This window comes from Neodiprion pinetum, chromosome 6 (genome assembly GCF_021155775.2).
Source record: "Neodiprion pinetum isolate iyNeoPine1 chromosome 6, iyNeoPine1.2, whole genome shotgun sequence".
In the NCBI taxonomy this organism is placed as follows: domain Eukaryota; kingdom Metazoa; phylum Arthropoda; class Insecta; order Hymenoptera; family Diprionidae; genus Neodiprion; species Neodiprion pinetum.
Genome location: NC_060237.1, coordinates 27,697,872 through 27,716,262, shown reverse-complemented (window position 1 = coordinate 27,716,262; position 18,391 = coordinate 27,697,872). Strand labels below are relative to the sequence as shown.

Below are 18,391 nucleotides of genomic sequence, written 5' to 3'. Positions count from 1 at the left end.
TTCTTACTTATCAATCATTCAATCCATTCATCCTTCATCATTCATCATTAAAATTATCATTTTAAAATCTAATCACATTTTCTTTTAGCAAACATTTTGTTTAACTGGACTTACATCTAAAAAATTCTATAATCTATGCATGTTGGACTTATTAGAACATTTGAAGGATTCATGACGAGTTTTTCGTGAATTTTCATTACAAAAAATTATCTGTTATTTAGCACTTGGATTTGTGGGCTGATAATATTTGCGTAAACTCACACGATTGAAAGTTCCCAAGTTTTTGTTTTTATTTTTTGTATCTATTAAATTATATGCATTTTCATTAACTTTTTTGTTTATTTTATACGGACCTTTAAAAAAATGGAAGAATTTGTGTGTTAATTTATCGATAGCGGAGGATGGATATGGTACACGTAGTAAAACTAGATCTCCTTCATTTAAAATTACAGTTGAAATTGATTTTTGATTCCGGCTTCTATATTCAAAATTTTTCTTCAAGTTTTCTTTGGCTAACAATATTTTAATATCGTGACTATTTTCAATTCTGTCTGGAAATTTTACAATTTTTGTTAATTCATCATGCGCTGTTTTATTAAAATGAAGTTCGTATGGAATAAAACCGGTGCTATGGTGTGTTGTTAAATTTAATAATTTTTCGATTTCTTTGACATATTTTGCCCATCTAGTATGCTTATCATTGCAGAAGGTACGGAAAAATCTCCCCAGTTCTCTCATCACTCGTTCAGTAGGATTGGATTGTGGGTGTCTAATTGATGAATAGCAAACTTCTACTCCTTGTTTTTCTAATTCGACTTTCCATCTAGCAGCTGTGAATTGAGTTCCATTGTCGGATAGCAATCTTTTTGGTTTTCCTACGTTTTTAAAGTACTCGTTGATTATTTTATTTAATGCTATTGTTGTAGTAGCTCGTTTTATGGGGTATAACGTAACTAGTTTTGAAAATGCATCTATTGCAACTAACAAATATTGGACTCCCCCAATAGATCTCGGCAGAGGGCCATAGAAGTCAATTGTAGTCAATTCGTTCGGGTGATCAGCTGTTACCTGCTTGTACTTTCCTTGCATGCTGTAGGATAATGCCTTTGTTCTTTGACATGTGTCACATGCTTGAATACGTTTTTTGATACCTTCTCTCATTTTTCGCCAGTAATAATATCTGTTAATATATTGGTATGTTTTATATACACCCATATGACCTATTTTTTCATGTACAGAAATTACGAGTAAATCTACTATACTTTGTGGGATTACTACTCGCCAATTTTGATCGAATTTACTTTTATAAAACAACAAGTCTTCATGTACTTTGTAACAACCATCAGATGAATCTGTATTGCATTTATTTATGATATTTTTCAATTCCTCATCTTTTATTTGCAATTGTTTTAAATTTTTCAGGTTTCTTATCAACGTTGGATTCATTTTAATAGTTTGAGATGCGATTTTGTTTAGTTCGAGTTCTACATTATCTACTAGCAGTTGGTTTATTTTTGCTATTAGTAACTTGTTACGTTCGTTTGTACTTTGTTTCCCGTTGATATTTCGGCTGAAAAAATCTGCCACCACATTATCTTTTCCTTTGCAATGCTTGACTGTGAATGTGTACTGTTGTAAGATTACAACCCATCGTGATAATCGTGGACTTAAAAACGGTGCTGTATTTATAAAAGTTAATGCTTTATGATCTGTTATTATTTCAAATGGACTTCCAATTAACCAAATTCTAAATTTATCTAATGCATACATTATTGCCAGTAATTCCTTTTCCGTAGTTGTGTAATTTAATTCTGCTTTCGACAAACATTTACTTATAAGTGAAATAATTTTATGGTTATCTTCCTCATCAATTTGGTACAAAATCGCACTTATTCCAAGATCGCTTGCGTCTGTTTGTACTCTACATATGACGCCAGGTAAATAGTGATTAAGGGTTACACAGTTTATAAAACTTTCCTTTATCTCTTTAAATGCTTTCGTATGTTTCTCTGTCCATCTAAACGGTGTATTGTCTGTTAATAAATCTCTCAAGGGCGTGACATAGTTCGAATATTTTATGCTAAACTGCCGGTAAAAGTTACACGCTCCTAAAAATCGTTGTAAAATCAATTTACTTGTTGGTACTGGAAATTCTCTAATCACCTTGATTTTGTCTGGGTTGGGACTAACTCCCTCAGGTGTTATAACGTATCCGAGAAATGCGATTGACTTCTTACAAAAAAGTGACTTATTTAGACGAAGTGTAAAATTGTGTTTCATTAAACGATCAAATATTAGGCTTAGGTGTTTCATATGAGAATCAAAATCAGTTGAGGTTATTAAAAGATCATCTATATAACAAGTCAGAAAGGAGGTAAATTCATTACCTAATGCCATATTTAGGGCACGTATGAATCCACTTCCTGCCGTCTTGAGACCAAATGGAATTCTGCAAAAGTGGTATAAAGTGCCACCGTGTAAAAAAGCTGTATATTGACGTGAATTTCTCTCTAGCGGGATTTGCCAATATCCATGTGTTAGATCAGTAGATGTCATGTATTTTACACCATGATATTTTCTTAATAATTCATTTATTGGTGGTGGACATTCGTTATCAGACTCAATTATGTCATTTATATATCTGGCATCTAAACATAACCTCACTCCATTCTCCCTCTTTTGTACTATTCGCAATGGATTGCAGTATTGACTATTTGATCTTTCTATAATTCCTGCTTGAAGCATTTTCTTTATCTCTGCATCTACTGCTTCTCTAAGTTTAAATGGTACCGGGTATGATTTTTTAACGATTGGCTTGTCTTTTAGTAATTTGATAGAGTGTTCATAAATGTTTGTACATCCGGCTTTCTCTGAAAATAGTTTTTCATATTTAATTAGCAATTTTTCCAGCTCAGCTTTTTGCTCTTCACTTGTACCCATAAGATTATTCGCGATCGACCGGACAGATTCGAAAAAGTTTTGATCATTTGTTTGAGATCTTGTTACTTGAATTTGTTCTATTAAAATTGATTCGATATTTTCATCCAATTTATCTTTCAAAAAATTGTGATCTTCCGATTCTACTGTTTTCTGGCAAACTAAATTCTTTTTGTAAAAATTATGGTCTTGTGATTCTATTGTTTCTGCGTTATTTTGTTCATGTTCGTTTACATTTTGAAATACAGATTCATTACATTTTATATTATTTTTTACACACATCAAATTTAGATTTTCTAATTCATTATTTCTCGGATTATCTCTTTGATCTACCGATGCAATTTTATCAAATTCACTTATTGCTACACATATATTTTCCTTATCTACTAAAATATTTTTATCAATTTCATCATTTTCTACAAAAATATATTTTAAATTTATTTCTGTTTCTTCATCAATTTTATTCTCTTCTACACAATCAGATTCATTGTCAATTTGCATCACATTTTCATGTGTTTCTGACATTTTATCATCATTATCACATTCAGGATCTTTAGTTGTGATATTTTCAAAAACTGTTTTTATATCTTCATCATCATTTTTATTTTCTTCATTATTATTCTCTTTCTTTGAATTCTTTTTAAATATTTCTTTACCTATTTTTTCATGTTCTTTTTCTGAATCTTCAGTTCTTAAAATTTTGATATATATTTTCGCGTTTTGTGCAAATGAGCTCAACCTTTCCGCAGGTTCCCGGTCGTATGAGAAAAGTGGTGGAGCTATTACTTTACCTTTAATACTAATTGTTTTCTGACCGTAATCTAAAACTACTTTATTAATATCAAGCCAATCGTTACCAAAAATCACACTACTAGACAGATGCGGTATAATTAAAAAAGCTGTTGTGATTTTCTGCGATCCCATATGAACATCAACCAAAATTTGTCGCTTAACCGCTGTGGGCTTTTTCCCAATTGCTGGTAAAACTACTACATTTGTAACTGGTAGTTCATTTAAACTATGATTACCTTTGAGAGATTTATATACTTTTTCAGACATACATGTTACTTGGCTTCCTGAATCAAATAAAGCTACCATTCGATAATTTAACACATTTATTACTACATTTGGACCCTTCGATAAGTTTTGTTTTACTCTTTCAATTTTTTCTTCAGCATTACCAATTTCGTGCATTAAGTCCTCAACTAAATTTGCATAATCCCAACTCGATGTCGGACTTATACACATCGAGCTGTTTATTAGTTTAAATTTCTATTTGGACTGGTTTGTAAATTATTGGTGTTAGTTTGCATTTGAGTTTGTAATGACTGTATCTGATTATTGGTTCCTGAGAAATAAGGTGGTGGATAATTGACGTTTGGTAAATTCATTTGGTTGCTTGTTGATGTTTGAACTTGCGGTTGATATTGCCATGGTGATAAGTTTGTACCAAATTGAGGATTTTGATAAAAGTTGTTTGCAGCATTTGGATAATTTTGTTGCCTACTTGTATTATTTATCTGTTGCTGTTGTTTATGTTGAATTTGCATGTTGTTTACATTATTCACTTGATTGTTGTTACTTTGATTTTGATATTTGTGTTTATTATTGTTTCTTTCTTCATAATTTACATCTAATTGCGATAAAGCTTGTTCTATTATTTTTGTATCCGCCATATTCACAGTTGCTAGAGTATCACGAATTTTATATGGTAATTGTTGGATAATGGTATAGTTTATTTCGAACTGGTCTAGTTTCGGTAATAGGTATTTTGCTTCTTTAAGCTGTTTAAAAAAATATGTTTGAAGTGAACCATCCTGTTGATTATACCTTCTTGAACTCCACCTTGTTTTGACTTTAACTTGGATTGGAATGGAATAAAATTTATTTTTAAAGGCTTCTTTAAAATCATTATACGTGTTGATAGTTTCTTTACTCGCTTCCCACCATATTTTTGCTCTACCTGATAATTTACTTTCGACTATCGACAATTTACACTCTTCCTTCACACATTTTAACCTGAAATAATTTTCCAAATTTTCCAAATATTCAATAGGATTTATAACTTCTTCATCTGTAAACTCGGGAGCTTTGGCATCAATGTGACTTCGTTGCAAACTTACTATTAACTCACTCACCGATATTTGATCGTTATTGGTAACTGGTTGTTGAACTGGATTCTGTATCTGTTGAAGAGCCTGTCTTTGTTGTTCGTTCTGGAGCTTCAACAATGCGACTTCGTTTGCCAGCTGTGCGTTAGTTGCTTGTTGTGCCTGTAGCTGTTCAATCGCATTTCGTAAACCCGCGAAACTCGCCATTTCCTCCTTCAAACGCTCCAGTTCTCCCTCCATCTCGCCTGTATTATTTCGTATTTGACTATTGCCTGCTTTTGATATGTCAGGTTCTGACCTCCTTGGTTTATTTGTGATCCTTAACCTAGTTTTAACAGGTGTTCTTTTAATCGTTGGTGCCATGTACTTTTGAAATTCTTATATTTCTATTTATCGCGTAATATATGTTTCTTACAATTACTACCTAAGGTCAATCATACAAACATTCAACGACGAAGTTTCAAATTTAATCCTATGTTTACTTTCTTTATGTCTAAACTTTATGTTCGGGCGCCATTTTGTAACGGTTTTTTTTTTTTGAGGTTCAACCGATACGTTTTGATGTTATGTTATATTAGAAATCTACATATATTCAATAAACAAAATACATTAAATCAGGAGGAAACAATGTAGAACACAGATTATTTGAGTTTTGGTATAACCTTTTAAAAGAACAGGCAATCATAGAAAATCTCATTCACTCTTTCATTCACACGTTAAAATTACTCAATGCGATTACCGACGTTTTGTATATAATTATTCTGGTAAAATTTTTGTACCATATTAACGAAAGACTGGCTCTCTTTTCCTTTATGGTTCAAATTTAAAAATGATTCTAGTGAAAGAATGAATCTACTGACAAAGGACTCTAAATTATGGTGAGATTACAATAAAGTTAACAGACGAAGATATAAAATACATGACTTCAGAAGGCTATTACAGATTTGTGGCACAATCCACCTACAAATCAGTAATGAAAAGATGACTTAGCTCGGAATATCTCTGATGAAGAGAGGTGGCCTAACGGCTCCGTAGATGATCATGGATGTTGAAGTTCTTTGATATTCCTTTTATAGAATCGGTCTTCACCGATTATACTGCGTGGTCGTTCGTCGATCAGATATTTGGATTTGTTCTTTAGGCTCACAGGCTCCGAAAGATTGGGATTGCGTTGGGTTACACTTCTTGTATGAATCGTCGTCTCAAATTTTTTTTTTTTTTTTTTTTTGGCTTGTTTTGTTTTCCCAAATGTTAACGAAATTATAAGAATGTGAATATGACAGGACTAGACTTTATATCGACCGTTCGCTTCGACCCCGGCTCGCAGAGAGAGAGAGTTACACTTATTTCACCGGATAGGTGATCTTGACCGACGTGACACCTAGAGTTAAGCGTTTGCCCTTTATTTTGAAACGTTGTATGTGCTTAAGGCGCGTACATACGAATTACTTTATATTCTATGTGACTCGCATGTAATATCGTTACACTGTACATACGTACGTACGACCGACGTACCGTTCTTTACACTTATTACCACCCGTGTGTGTTCGTTGAGACGCCGTATCCAAATCGCAAGCTCGGATCATCCGCTATAATTTGCTGCGCAGTCGACTGGATCGGTGATGAATACCTGCAATAAAATAACAGACTCCCCTGAACTCGGGGATGCGATTTCAGAGTACAGGTGTGAGTGTTGATTAATAGAAGGTGACACGTTATATACCCGAAGGGGGCGAGGAAGAAAAATGCCGTGAATATCTCAACGTGTGGCAAAGAACAGCACGGCGCAGCGGCTAATCGTGAGTTCCGAGCTTGCACGCGAGTGAGACCAAGTTTAAGCGCTGTGGACGTGGATTACACACCGAGAGAAGACGGTACGTTGGGTGTGTAGGTATGGACGAATGCACGGCATAGCTTTACAACCGGGACAAATTGTTACGAGTCGATTTGTCCTCCGAGTACCTAACTATGTACATCCGCGGTATACATACCTGTAACACGTGAGCATATGGACTATCGTTTATTTTCAAATCTTTCTCGCGTTTTGAATACCTGCTTGCCATTATGTGCGTATATACAGGTACTCGCATAGTCGCCGCTTCAGCTACCGTTGGTGCCGCTGAACATCGCGGGGCTCGTCTCACTTCGCTTAAACTAAATCTGTTCCTTTTCCCGATAAATTCATGACTTGATTGTGGTCCTCTTTCTTCCTTTCTTCCTTCCTCGATCCGATGTCCTCCCATTCGAGCACAACCTTTGACGACAATAGGCAATCGTTAGGTGTTTGAATCTCTTACTGTCCGTGCAACTCTGCGCTAACAATAAGGTACACGTCTACGTATAATACCTGTCGCTGCAGAAAGCGTTGCACAATGGATGATCATCACGCGTGCTTGAGGTATAATCAAGCTCAACCGCGCGCCAACTCGGGCCTGCGTCTTCCACGTTATCCTAAACATAAGAGGATACGGGAGGAGAGGAGACGGAGGTTGCGTTTCTTTTGCGGTACCTAGATCCATGTACATACCTACACACTGTGTATTGTTACGAGGCGCGTGGCACACCCCGTATTTGTTTAACTTTTTGACGTCTGCTGGCTGCGACGTCGTCGTGTCGTAACGCACGAGCTTGCAGGTACGACACTCGATATATTATATGCAAACTACACCGAACCTCGGCCCTTCCCACATCCCTCTGCACCTTGAGCCCATTGTGACTTTCTTGTTGTCACTCGCGTCATTGCGCAGAGCTCGGTGTTACACTCTTGTTACGAACGCCGTTGTACAACGAATTAAATATCAATGAACTTGCGACGAGTCGATTAGCATGAGACGGAGAAAAACGTAGCGGAGCTCTTATACGTACACAACGGCAGTTTTGACGAATCTTGCTGAATGTATATAGAGGGTGGCTAGTAATAATACTGATTTCACAACGTGAAATATTATCCTAACACGTCAAATCGAGGCGTGAAAAGTCGAATGAACCGCTAATGAAAAGGTACGAGGCCTGCGAGGTTTTGCGAGGCATGGCCTCTCGACTTTCTTGTACCCATAACTTCCGGTCAACGAAGAAGAAGGAGCCTGTACGTATTAACGATACAATATGCACGCAAGTCGATGAACCTTCCAGCGTACGTGCAGTATATCAAGGTGGGTCGAGTCGAGGGACGTGCACGCCTGATACTTGACAGTAATAAAAACAGTTTCTCTCTGCAAATGTGCATCAGGGTGTGCAGCAACGTGCTTTACAGGAAACGTCGCCGTCAGCGACAAACGCAAGCTAACACAAGCTAGCGTTGCAACGCGTTGGGTACATGGCGGTACCTAATGTGTAGTTGGAATGGGTACTGTAGGTACCTACTCCAGATTTACATCGCAGTTTCATATCCACCGTGTGTGCTTGTTGGTATCACGTGTTGCTGTTACCAGTTTTACCGTGTATAACGCGTTTGAATGCATCGCGTCACAATCCTCCTTCCGCGGTACCTATCCGGAGACCTGCATCACGGATTGATTCGACGTGCAACGCTCGCCACTCTTAACGACGACTTATCGCGGAGTTAGCCTTGCGGAAAATCACGAGCCGCCGCGTTTAATCCCGTGCAGCTATAATGGGAAATCTGATTCGAATCGAGATTTCCATACACGCATTATGCTCAATGTACAGTTACCCAATGGGTACTACTCCGTGAGCGAAAGGTTGTGCAGCGCGAATTCGTTGATTGTTATAATACCTTTGATGCGGTTTATTATTCCATTTTTTTTTACTATGTTCCGAATATTTGATATTTCTGATGTGTCCCAGTAGCAGAGTTGAGTAAAATCAATGGGGGAGAAAGAGAAGAATGAAATTTATCTGTTTGGTAATTTGAAGTCTGAAAATAATCCCTTTTCATGGTACACGAATACATGCCCATGTACCAAATGATCTCTAATTACAATCATCACATACGCGCAGAAATAATTTCGACGTTGAATCTCGACGAATTTACGATCGTCAAGTCCTGGCGAATGAGCCACAGCCGTAATCGTTGGTGCCAAGATGATCGATGCGCAAACTTTCCTTCTCCAGGAGGCTGGAAATAGCTGCTGCAGTTCGAACGGAGGAAAGAGAAGATGCGGATCCCTTTCGCGCACTGCACCAAGAGATATCTGTAATGCCAGGAGACTCGCGTTAGCTTCACGGGCCCCGCCTATCGCCTTCTAAGGAGGCTCTACCTGGGCCTTATAGCCTCTGCTGCACCGGCTTCAAGCACGCACACAATTCTCGCGCGAGAATCGGACCCGCGATTGCCGGTGGAGTCGGAACGGTTGGGACCTGGGAGTTGGGAGTTGGGCCTGGCGGCATTCGCGACGTGGGCCGCATGTAGCCGCGGCCCACGGCCGACTCTCGGGATCTCTGAATCTTAACGCCTTGTCTACCTCACGCCCGGCATCTCGGGACGAATACGCGACAGTCACTGTCGCGTGCCGCTCACGGAGGAAAGATAAAAAGAGGAAAAAGATGTTATCGAGTATCGTTCTTTTTGGAACTCTGGACTTGTCACACTCCGATATGCCGGCCCTGCTGCAACTTTTGAGATGAAAAGGAGGATTTTTTTTTTCGTACAAAGGAATCGGGGGAGAAAAGCCTTTTCTACAAGTTAAAAATAATTGTCGTTTTTCGAAAAATATTTGTGCCTGTTGAGAAGGAAGAAGTTTACGATCGAAGGTATGCAATTTCAGCAGTCATCCGTCCGTTGGCGATTTCGGAAACATCGTGGATTCGAATTTTTGTTTCTTAAATTTCGTGTTTAAAAAATACTTATATTATTATCAAACCTGGTTACAACAAATAATTTAAACCTATCGAGATTTCTCAATGGTTTTAATTGGGAATTCTTGACTGAAATACATGTTTCTTATTTACTGACTACTACGATATTATTCTCCATCAAATCACTGCATTTTTCTTAAATTATCTCGCTTTTTGTATGCATACACAAATGTTCCATAAACACGATTCGATCCGTTTAAAAACGTTCGGTTCTAGATTAATTTTTCGTAAGAAATCCAAAACTCTACTTGCTGTATAAATCGAGTCGATAGTTATACCCGTTTTAATTCCGATCAATTCTTTTAGACGATTTTTTTTTTTTTTTTTTAATCTAATTTAACCAACGGAGCACACACGTGTCGATTTTCTCATTTCACTGTCGATTTTTCGTGAACTAGAAGAACGGAGAAAGTGCGGCACGTTGCACGCTGACGGGAACTGATCGTAGATTCGTACATACGTGTGAAACGAGGTAGTCTAGTGTAGGCTGCAGCTTTATATCCTATAACTCTCTAGCAACCTATAAGCAAGAATTGCTGGTTAATAATTGACGTTGCGTCTAGACGGGTGACCCGGTGCCGACGCTAATCGCGTAAAAGCCTCGGTCGGGATTTCCTGCTGGAGGGTAGCGACTGAAGTAAGCCGACTAACTTATGGTCCGAGCTGCAACCGGGACGAAATGCCTTATTTTAACAGGCGTTAAGTTTTATTCCTCCGGGCACCCTTGCTATTCCCGTACAAGTAATGCCTTCCTGCAACGGTGAAAGCGCGCGAATTTACACGCGATACGCGAATGCGATTGTTGCTTTGTACCAAATGAACTTTGCTTTCTTAGAATATTGAACACCCGCCTAAGTCACAGAATTCGATAACTTTTCACGTTGCTTTTGAATTTTCCCAAATTTCAGACTAAGCATCGATACTCGGAAGCTTGAAAAAAAAAAGAAAAAAAAAAAATCAACAATCCTGCATTAAAATATATTCAAGTCACGTTCAACCACGCGAATCGTGATACCGAAGCCTGTTTATTCCACTCGTGGCTTCCAGGTGTAACGAATCGCGATCCCGGGTCAAATTTCGATGGGGTGAATATCAGCCGGTGAGATAGCTTAATTAAGCGAACCGACGCGATGGGATTTTAGCGCCCGCGAGTTGGATTTATGCAGATTCGCGAAGAAGAGCCCGAATGTGCGATCGTTAAGACTCGGCGAGTAGCTCGCGCATGCAAATCCGATCTCTCTTTGCGATAGCTTCGGCTCTCATGGCGCCGAGCTGCAGCACCGCAGAATTCGCTTTTACAAGGGGGGATGGTTGGGCTGCCGGCTTATCCATGACGCTTATAAATATTAAACGGTCCACGAGCCACGACGCAAGTATACATCTATCTTATACTTCTCCTCCTTACATCTCGATAGCGCAGCTCTATAATATTAGCGCTGCAACGACGATCCGGGACGTCGACGTGTAATAACAGTGTTTCGGTGATACGCTACGCACACCCCGAACAAGCCCGACCGCAACGAGCAATTACATCTCATTTTGCTTGATTCTTCTTGCCGAAGCGAAGCCTGTGCACGCCTGCACAAATCCAACGACGTAAAATGCTTACAAGGATTTTTATGCCCGTATGCTAATTCTCCAATGCGATTCACGGACCTTATCGAGGCTACGGCCGCACCGCCTCGATTCAGTTTTGACAGAGAAGAACGACGGGTAAAATTTATTCCGATTAATGCACTGCTTATCTTGGCTTTGAATAAATTATGAAAAATTCAGTTACAAGGTAAAAAAAAAAAAAAAATCACTTCTTTCGTATTTCACACAACAATTGGCATATACTCGTATAATATCTACGATTTTCAATCAAATCTTTGCAATATAAACGTGTTGTTACAGAATTCTGTACAATAAAAGTTACGAACTATATTACGGGCAATTTGATCGGGTAGAAAATTACAAGCAAAGAGCTGAGAAGACAAATATCCGTATATAAGATGGGATGAATAAATATCGGCTGCATTATTATATCGCACGGTGCGGTACCTCGTGTAAATATCTATATACATATGTTACGTATAAAATAAACGAAGTACACGGTGAGGATATCGGTAAGTCCGCAAGTGAGTTAAGCTGGAGGGTATAAGAATCGTAGCGCGAGGACCACGCCTCTAAAGATAGCGATAGAGAGCCTCAGGTGCGGCTTATCTCCGGCACTAACTTTGCTCTCCCGACGCACGGTGCTGTATTTTCCAGGCTTTTATTTGTCGCTCTTGTTCCATTTTGTTTTTCTTTTCTTTTCTTTTCTTTTCGTCATCTCTTTTCTCAGCCTCTTTTTTTTGCCATATTGTGCAAAAAGCGCGTCCGCAATATCGGGCTCTGTATGCACCGGTGCTATTTCTATCGACAGGTCTCTCTCTCTCTCTTTCTTTCTTTCTTTCTTTCTCTCTTTCTTTCACCGGTTCTTGTGTAGACGTATAAACGCGACGCCGCAACGATCGGCGCCCACTCATCTGCATATTTGCCGTTTCGTTTCGTTTATCGTGGGCATTGTACGACGTTCGGATTATGTGGATTTTTTCTTCTTTTCTGCATCATGTCGCGAGCAAAGGCAAATTCCGCACAACTTCTCACCTGACTAAAATAGACGCCGCAGCTGTGATTCCAGGCATTGTTATTATTATTGTTATTGTTGTTGTCGCATGCATTGGTAATCGGAGGAAAGGGTGGTGGATAAATTCTACAATGTTTAAAAGAAAAGGAATTTGCAATACCTGCAGCTACAACTCACGTAAATATTATTTTTATACTTCGGTAAAATTGTTTTTATTATACCGTAACGTGTAAGCGACTTGGAATGCTGCAAGAAATGTAGCATGGATTGTTGAGTAGAAAATTACTCTGAACGGAAACAAAAAATTATTATTAACGAGAAACTAAACGTCTATATACACGTACACATATACACTGTAAACATTCATGCTTCTTCCCGTTAGTCATTACCAGACGTTCGAGTTTCCCGCCTCGATAAAACCAGCAACTGATTATTACACTTGACATTTATTTCTGCGATAATAACGTTTATTCATGTTTTCATTTCACAAAAATGTCCGTTGTTTTCTTAATTTTTAAACAATTTTGGCGATCTTGAAAATTTTGGCAGCAGACTTCCGTGTACGGTGAAAGAAAGGTGAAATCGCGAAGAAACCATTAAAGGCTATAAATTTTATCGTTTCCTGAATTTCACAGCCAAAGTAGAGACCGACCGATTTCTTGTTTCATATTTTCTACCGCAGGCAGTTTCTTTTCGCCAACTGCACCGCAGCCGCAACTCTGCGAGCTGTGTGCATAGAGAGCCGTACAGAGAGTTTCGTAATTGTCCTATAAGCAAAGTATAAACGTATGCAATGTAAAGTGTATTTGCGCCGCGTTGCGTCGTAGTTACTACGAGAGACGTACGTACTGAGCAGGAAGTAATCTGTTTCAATGTTGTTTCAATGCGGCGTAGGAACGACGCGCGCTCTCAAAGCCGACGTGGTCCACAACCCTGGACTGCCGCTTCTCTTAGTGCCGAGGTTCTCGTCGGTCATCTCACAGGGGTACTTAAAAGCATGCGCAACCGTGACATCACGTATGTTCCATCCAGCTCGCTCTTCTAACTGATAAATTGGTGGGCAGCAAGTTGGTCTCAAATCGTGCTGCATACGGCACGGCTTGGTGGTGCCAACCTAATGATAACCCGGGAATTAGAGCAATGGAATATCTCACCACCTTCGACCGACAGATCTCAATCTGTCATTTCTCAAGTGCTTCCGCTCCGTTCTCGAAATTTCGTTGTAATTAGATTGAACGGATCTCACAGGCTTTCTGAAATAACTTGTTTTATCGTTAGTCGAGTACCAAAGTGTCAGGTTTGAAATGGCGGGGGTCAAAACTTGGAAGGGTGAATATTTCGAAACTTCAAACATGCGAAAATAAAATAACGCAAGATGAATCGTTCGAAACCTTGATTTTCCAAAGTGTCACTGGTTAGATTTCACTCAAGATTTCGAACAATTCATTTTGCGTTATTTTATTTTGCATGTTTGAAATTTCTAAGTTTTGACCCCCGCAACTTTGATTGAAACTTCATCGACGAGGTTTCGAAAACAACTCTCGGCCGCGTCGACGACAATAATTAATCGCGGGAACAATGCTTGGCGGAAACAGCTCTCGGCTTGTCATGTTCCTTGTGACAATGAGTGACTTTGTCCCGTTAACGGAAACGCGTGCAATCCAGAGGTTCCATTCCTCCGGAATGTTGGTCCGCACAAGGGTCTCTGTAAGAACAGGAGACACGGCGAGCGTTATTAATTGGAATGCAACGGCCGGCACTTGTACCGCTGTTAATAATAATTATTTATTAACCGCTGGAGCAATCGTAGACCAAGATTCGCCTACGCAGGCGCCGCGCTCCTTTCTGGCGCTAGAAAAGTCGTCGTTTATAGGCGCTCCAGTCTCGGCGAGGAAAACCGGGAGAAACAGAGAGAACGAGGAGAGAGAATTGACGGGAATGGGTATCGAGTCGCACGTGGGGCGCAGCTCAATTACCCGTGAATAAGCCCAACGCTGCAAACAGGGCCGTGTGAACCTGTCGTCACCTTATTAGTTTTAATACCGTAATACGACGACTCGGTCCTACCGTGTGCAAGTTTCCCTTTGTACTAATGAGCTGATATTTCCTCTCGTCACGATCTAACTCACAGATAAAACAAACGCGTGGGCGTTAAACCAGCCTCCGATGCGTATGTGATATGCAACACTCACACGCGTTTCTTACCTGTACACGTCTAATTCTTGTTATCACTATACGCTTGGCGCACTAACGGAAGCTGACGGAATTGATTGTTCAGCGCCTATAACGTGTTCATGAATCGCTCGGCTCTCTCTCTCTCTCTCTTTCTCTCTCTCTTTCGGTACATAATGCTAATCTGGCAATTAGTAGTTCTGAACGCGACTGCGTGCGCACGTTACGAGAACAGGTTAATTTAATCGAACGATTCGATACAAGTGCCAATATCTCATATCGCGAATTAATCAGGTTCTTGACCGCGGCTGCCGTGTATCCTGATCTAATACTCCTATCCACTCCGAAACCGGTACAAATTCTTCGATTCTTCGTTCGATGGACGTATTTTGTTTGTAAAGTTTTTACCGGCCATCTTTAATAGGAGCGGAACGCTGCACACCTGCGTAAAATATATTTTGCAATCACGGTGAAATTGGACATGTTGTTTGTCGCATTTACCGTAAAGTAAGCATCTTGTCGATGATTTACGATCGATCGAAGATTCTTTCAATAAATAATTTGGTCAACATCAGTGCAGTGTGAGCTAAGGCGGATCATCGGGCATTAAAGTCAATCAGGCTCAGAATCGTCGCGCAGAGATACTTAATCCGAAAAGACGAAGTGGTTAATTAACCACGGTTCTTAAGTACTACGGATCGGAGTTTAAAAAAGTCCCGTTCCATCACCTCTCGTCATTCTCGCTCACCCCGAACATATTAGGTACGGAGAATCGGTATCGGCGAGATATTTGTCCTCGGAAAGTGCACGTATAGGAGGTTGAAAAAAAGTTGAAAGTGAAAAGAAAGAAAAACCGCGACGTATATTATACGGACGAATTTAAATCGACATCGTGTAACGCAAGGATAACGTGACCGGGATCTCAGGCGTATAAGTAGGGACTATTTATAAATCGATGATAATTTATAGTCGCTGCAGTTTGCCATATTTATTGCCTCCCAATCGGACGGAGAGCTATGTGCATAATGCAGCGTGATGCAGGGACGTACGAGCTGTTGCCGATTTTTCACCATCGCACCGATGCAATTCTCGCCCCGACGCACGCGTGCCTCTCGTACCATACGCGTGCACGCGTGTAAAACTGCACGCCTTACGAATCGCGTATCTCCCTTTCCACTGACGCGCAGTGCCACTTGGAGAGAGAACTCCTGGAGCGATCGAGGAATGCTGCCGTCTCTCCGCTTCAGGTTCAGTTGTAGATCAGGGACTGTTTGGGACATGGTCGTTGACCGGTACCCGATGGTGTAGAAAATGATGAAATATAAAAGATAAAAGGATCAGGGACTGCCTGTCTACTCGTTGATTTATTTATAACACTCGGTGGAGGATCCATTAGATACCGATCGATTACCGATCTCTTTCGCTGTATCATCCCGCGATGCACGCGCGTTCGGTATATGCAAATCGACATCAGATCGGCGCCTGCCTTTTACGCTATCGCGACAATTCTGTTCAACGTAGATTCACATGGTTTCTCGATCGAGAGTGCCAGCTTCTGCATATTATTATGTTTCGCTTGAGCAACGTCTGGTTCGGAAGCCGCTACAACTCAATGTCCTCTACAAATCGTTACTCGATACTTGTTCAACCACTCCATTGTTATTTACCAACTACTTAATTCACCCGGCTGGTTATGCGGGTACAATTAGCCTGTCCCACGGTACTTCCCGACATATTTAGTATGGACAACGATCCCGCTATGCTCCGTTACCGTCCCTTTTAACGAGGACGGGAACGGAGGACGACCAAACGGACGCTCGTAAGGCGATAGAAAAAAAAAGAAACTGGCCTGCCAAGATTCTCGTGAATAGAAAAAAGATAAGAAAAAAAGAAATTCAGTTACAGCTGACATAATGATTCATACGTGCCCCGAATGAATGCTTCCTGAAACATATTACACGTAAGGGGACGAATAGTGCACCTGTGCGTTTGTAATTCTCAGCAACGTTTCTCACAATAAGAGGAGATGAAAACCACGAAAGTCACTCGTCTAACTAACGCATACCCGCCGCCTCTCTGCCTACATCTTTGCATAGAAATCACCGCTTACCAACCGTTTTCGAACTATATGGTATATATTATAGGTACACACACCTCCTAACTGGTAGTGTGTAACTGCTTTCTTGTCGAGCACGTAGCTCCTGAGGTACATACGTCTTTTACTTGCTTAACGTCAGGCATACCTAACGTGTAACGTGAAATTCGAGACTGATCGTCACGTCCGAATAAACGCTGCTGCTTTGGAAACTCTGTCCGGTACTCTATCTCTGAACATCGACCATCTCGATTTCTGATTACAGGGACAACTTGTTTCGACTAACGCTCAGCCCACTCACTGTCCTCGAGCACGCGCCCTGGACAGCGCCACCGGAGAAGGCAACCGTGTGTCAGGACAAGGGACAGAGCGCCGACGACTGCCACAACTACATCAAGGTGGTACTTAGCAACGGGAAAAGCCTCTTTGCCTGTGGTACCAACGCCTTCAGTCCCCAATGCACGTGGAGAGAGGTGAGAACTGAGAGATTTTTACATTTTATTTTTCTTCGAGACTGTTAGATCTGACGCTGGTTTGGTCGAGTTGCCGGATCAGGGGCCGTTGGTCATCAACGATATAAGAAGGCCTTGAAAACCTTCAGATTCTATTAATCCTGGTTACGTAAGTCCGGTCCATCCTGATCGCCGATTAAAGTCATGACTCGTGATTAGCTGCAACAACGTGTGCTGGTAAACCGAATATTTTTTTGACCTTGAGCTGTCGTCGGTAATTGTGGAGCGTAAAAGCGTCCATTATAACAGTGGTATCACCGCTGCGATCACGTCCTTCGATCGTGAATCAGAAATACTCAGCTAAGATTCGCAATTGCTGGTAATTGCAGTCATATCGACTCTCTGCACATGGATGTATGATTACCCGGTTGACTGCCTCGACAAGAAGAAAAATATTAATGAAAAATACACATGTGTCGTCACCCCGATGGCATTTCGAAAAGAAGACAGGGGAAGACAGAACAGAAGACAACCATTCGTTCCATTTGCTCTATCTTGCAGATCGAGAATATAAACAGTGTGACAACGTGGATGGCGGGCGTTGCGATGTGCCCTTATTCTCCCCACGCCAATGTCACGGCCTTGCTCGCCATGGGACCATCCGGAGGTCTGTTCGCCGGGGCACCGACCGATTTCGCGGGGGCTCATCCGGCCATCTACAGAACTCTGGCTACTCCGATTCTGAGGACACATCAATACGATCCAAGGTTAGTTTGAGAACGCTTTTCATTCGCGAGTTTTCACAACTGACTCGATTGCTCAACTGACGCTTTTCGAATTTCCAGATGGCTCAACGACCCACAGTTCGTTGGCAGCTTCGAGACCGAGGACCACGTCTATTTTCTATTCAGGGAATCTGCAGTGGAGTACATGAATTGCGGAAAGGTATGTTACACGTACTGTCCTGATGACGATTATCCAGACGATGATGACGTTTATCATTATGAATGAGCACCACACCTGTGCTCGAGAACGCGGACGAACCGTTACATAATTCCTCTTGGCGTTACGTGATACATCCGAGAATGCTGATTGACGCGTCATTAGCGCGCACCTTTAACGCACTTTTTCTCCTTTATTTCTACCGTTAAGGTCGCCTAGCTGCGTAACACGGTTGCAGTAGTAGCCGTACCGA

At 40.7% G+C, this 18,391-nt stretch overlaps 1 protein-coding gene and 1 long non-coding RNA gene across 3 annotated transcripts in view; one reads left to right on the top strand and one right to left on the bottom strand.

The window, feature by feature from the left end:
* Nucleotides 1–18,391, top strand: part of Sema5c (Semaphorin 5c) — a 94,648-nt gene that overhangs the window by 68,726 nt on the left and 7,531 nt on the right. For both annotated transcript variants that reach the window (XM_046633296.2, XM_046633297.2), the window contains 3 exons: nucleotides 17,010–17,217; nucleotides 17,758–17,963; nucleotides 18,042–18,141. In XM_046633296.2, coding sequence (XP_046489252.1) covers nucleotides 17,010–17,217; nucleotides 17,758–17,963; nucleotides 18,042–18,141 — 514 coding nt within the window. The remainder of the gene's footprint in view (nucleotides 1–17,009; nucleotides 17,218–17,757; nucleotides 17,964–18,041; nucleotides 18,142–18,391) is intronic.
* LOC124222399 (uncharacterized) lies at nucleotides 4,902–6,528 on the bottom strand. Its single transcript, XR_011177450.1, has 2 exons — nucleotides 5,076–6,528; nucleotides 4,902–4,956 (listed from the first exon to the last, which is right to left on the bottom strand). It is a non-coding gene; the product is annotated as an uncharacterized lncRNA (long non-coding RNA).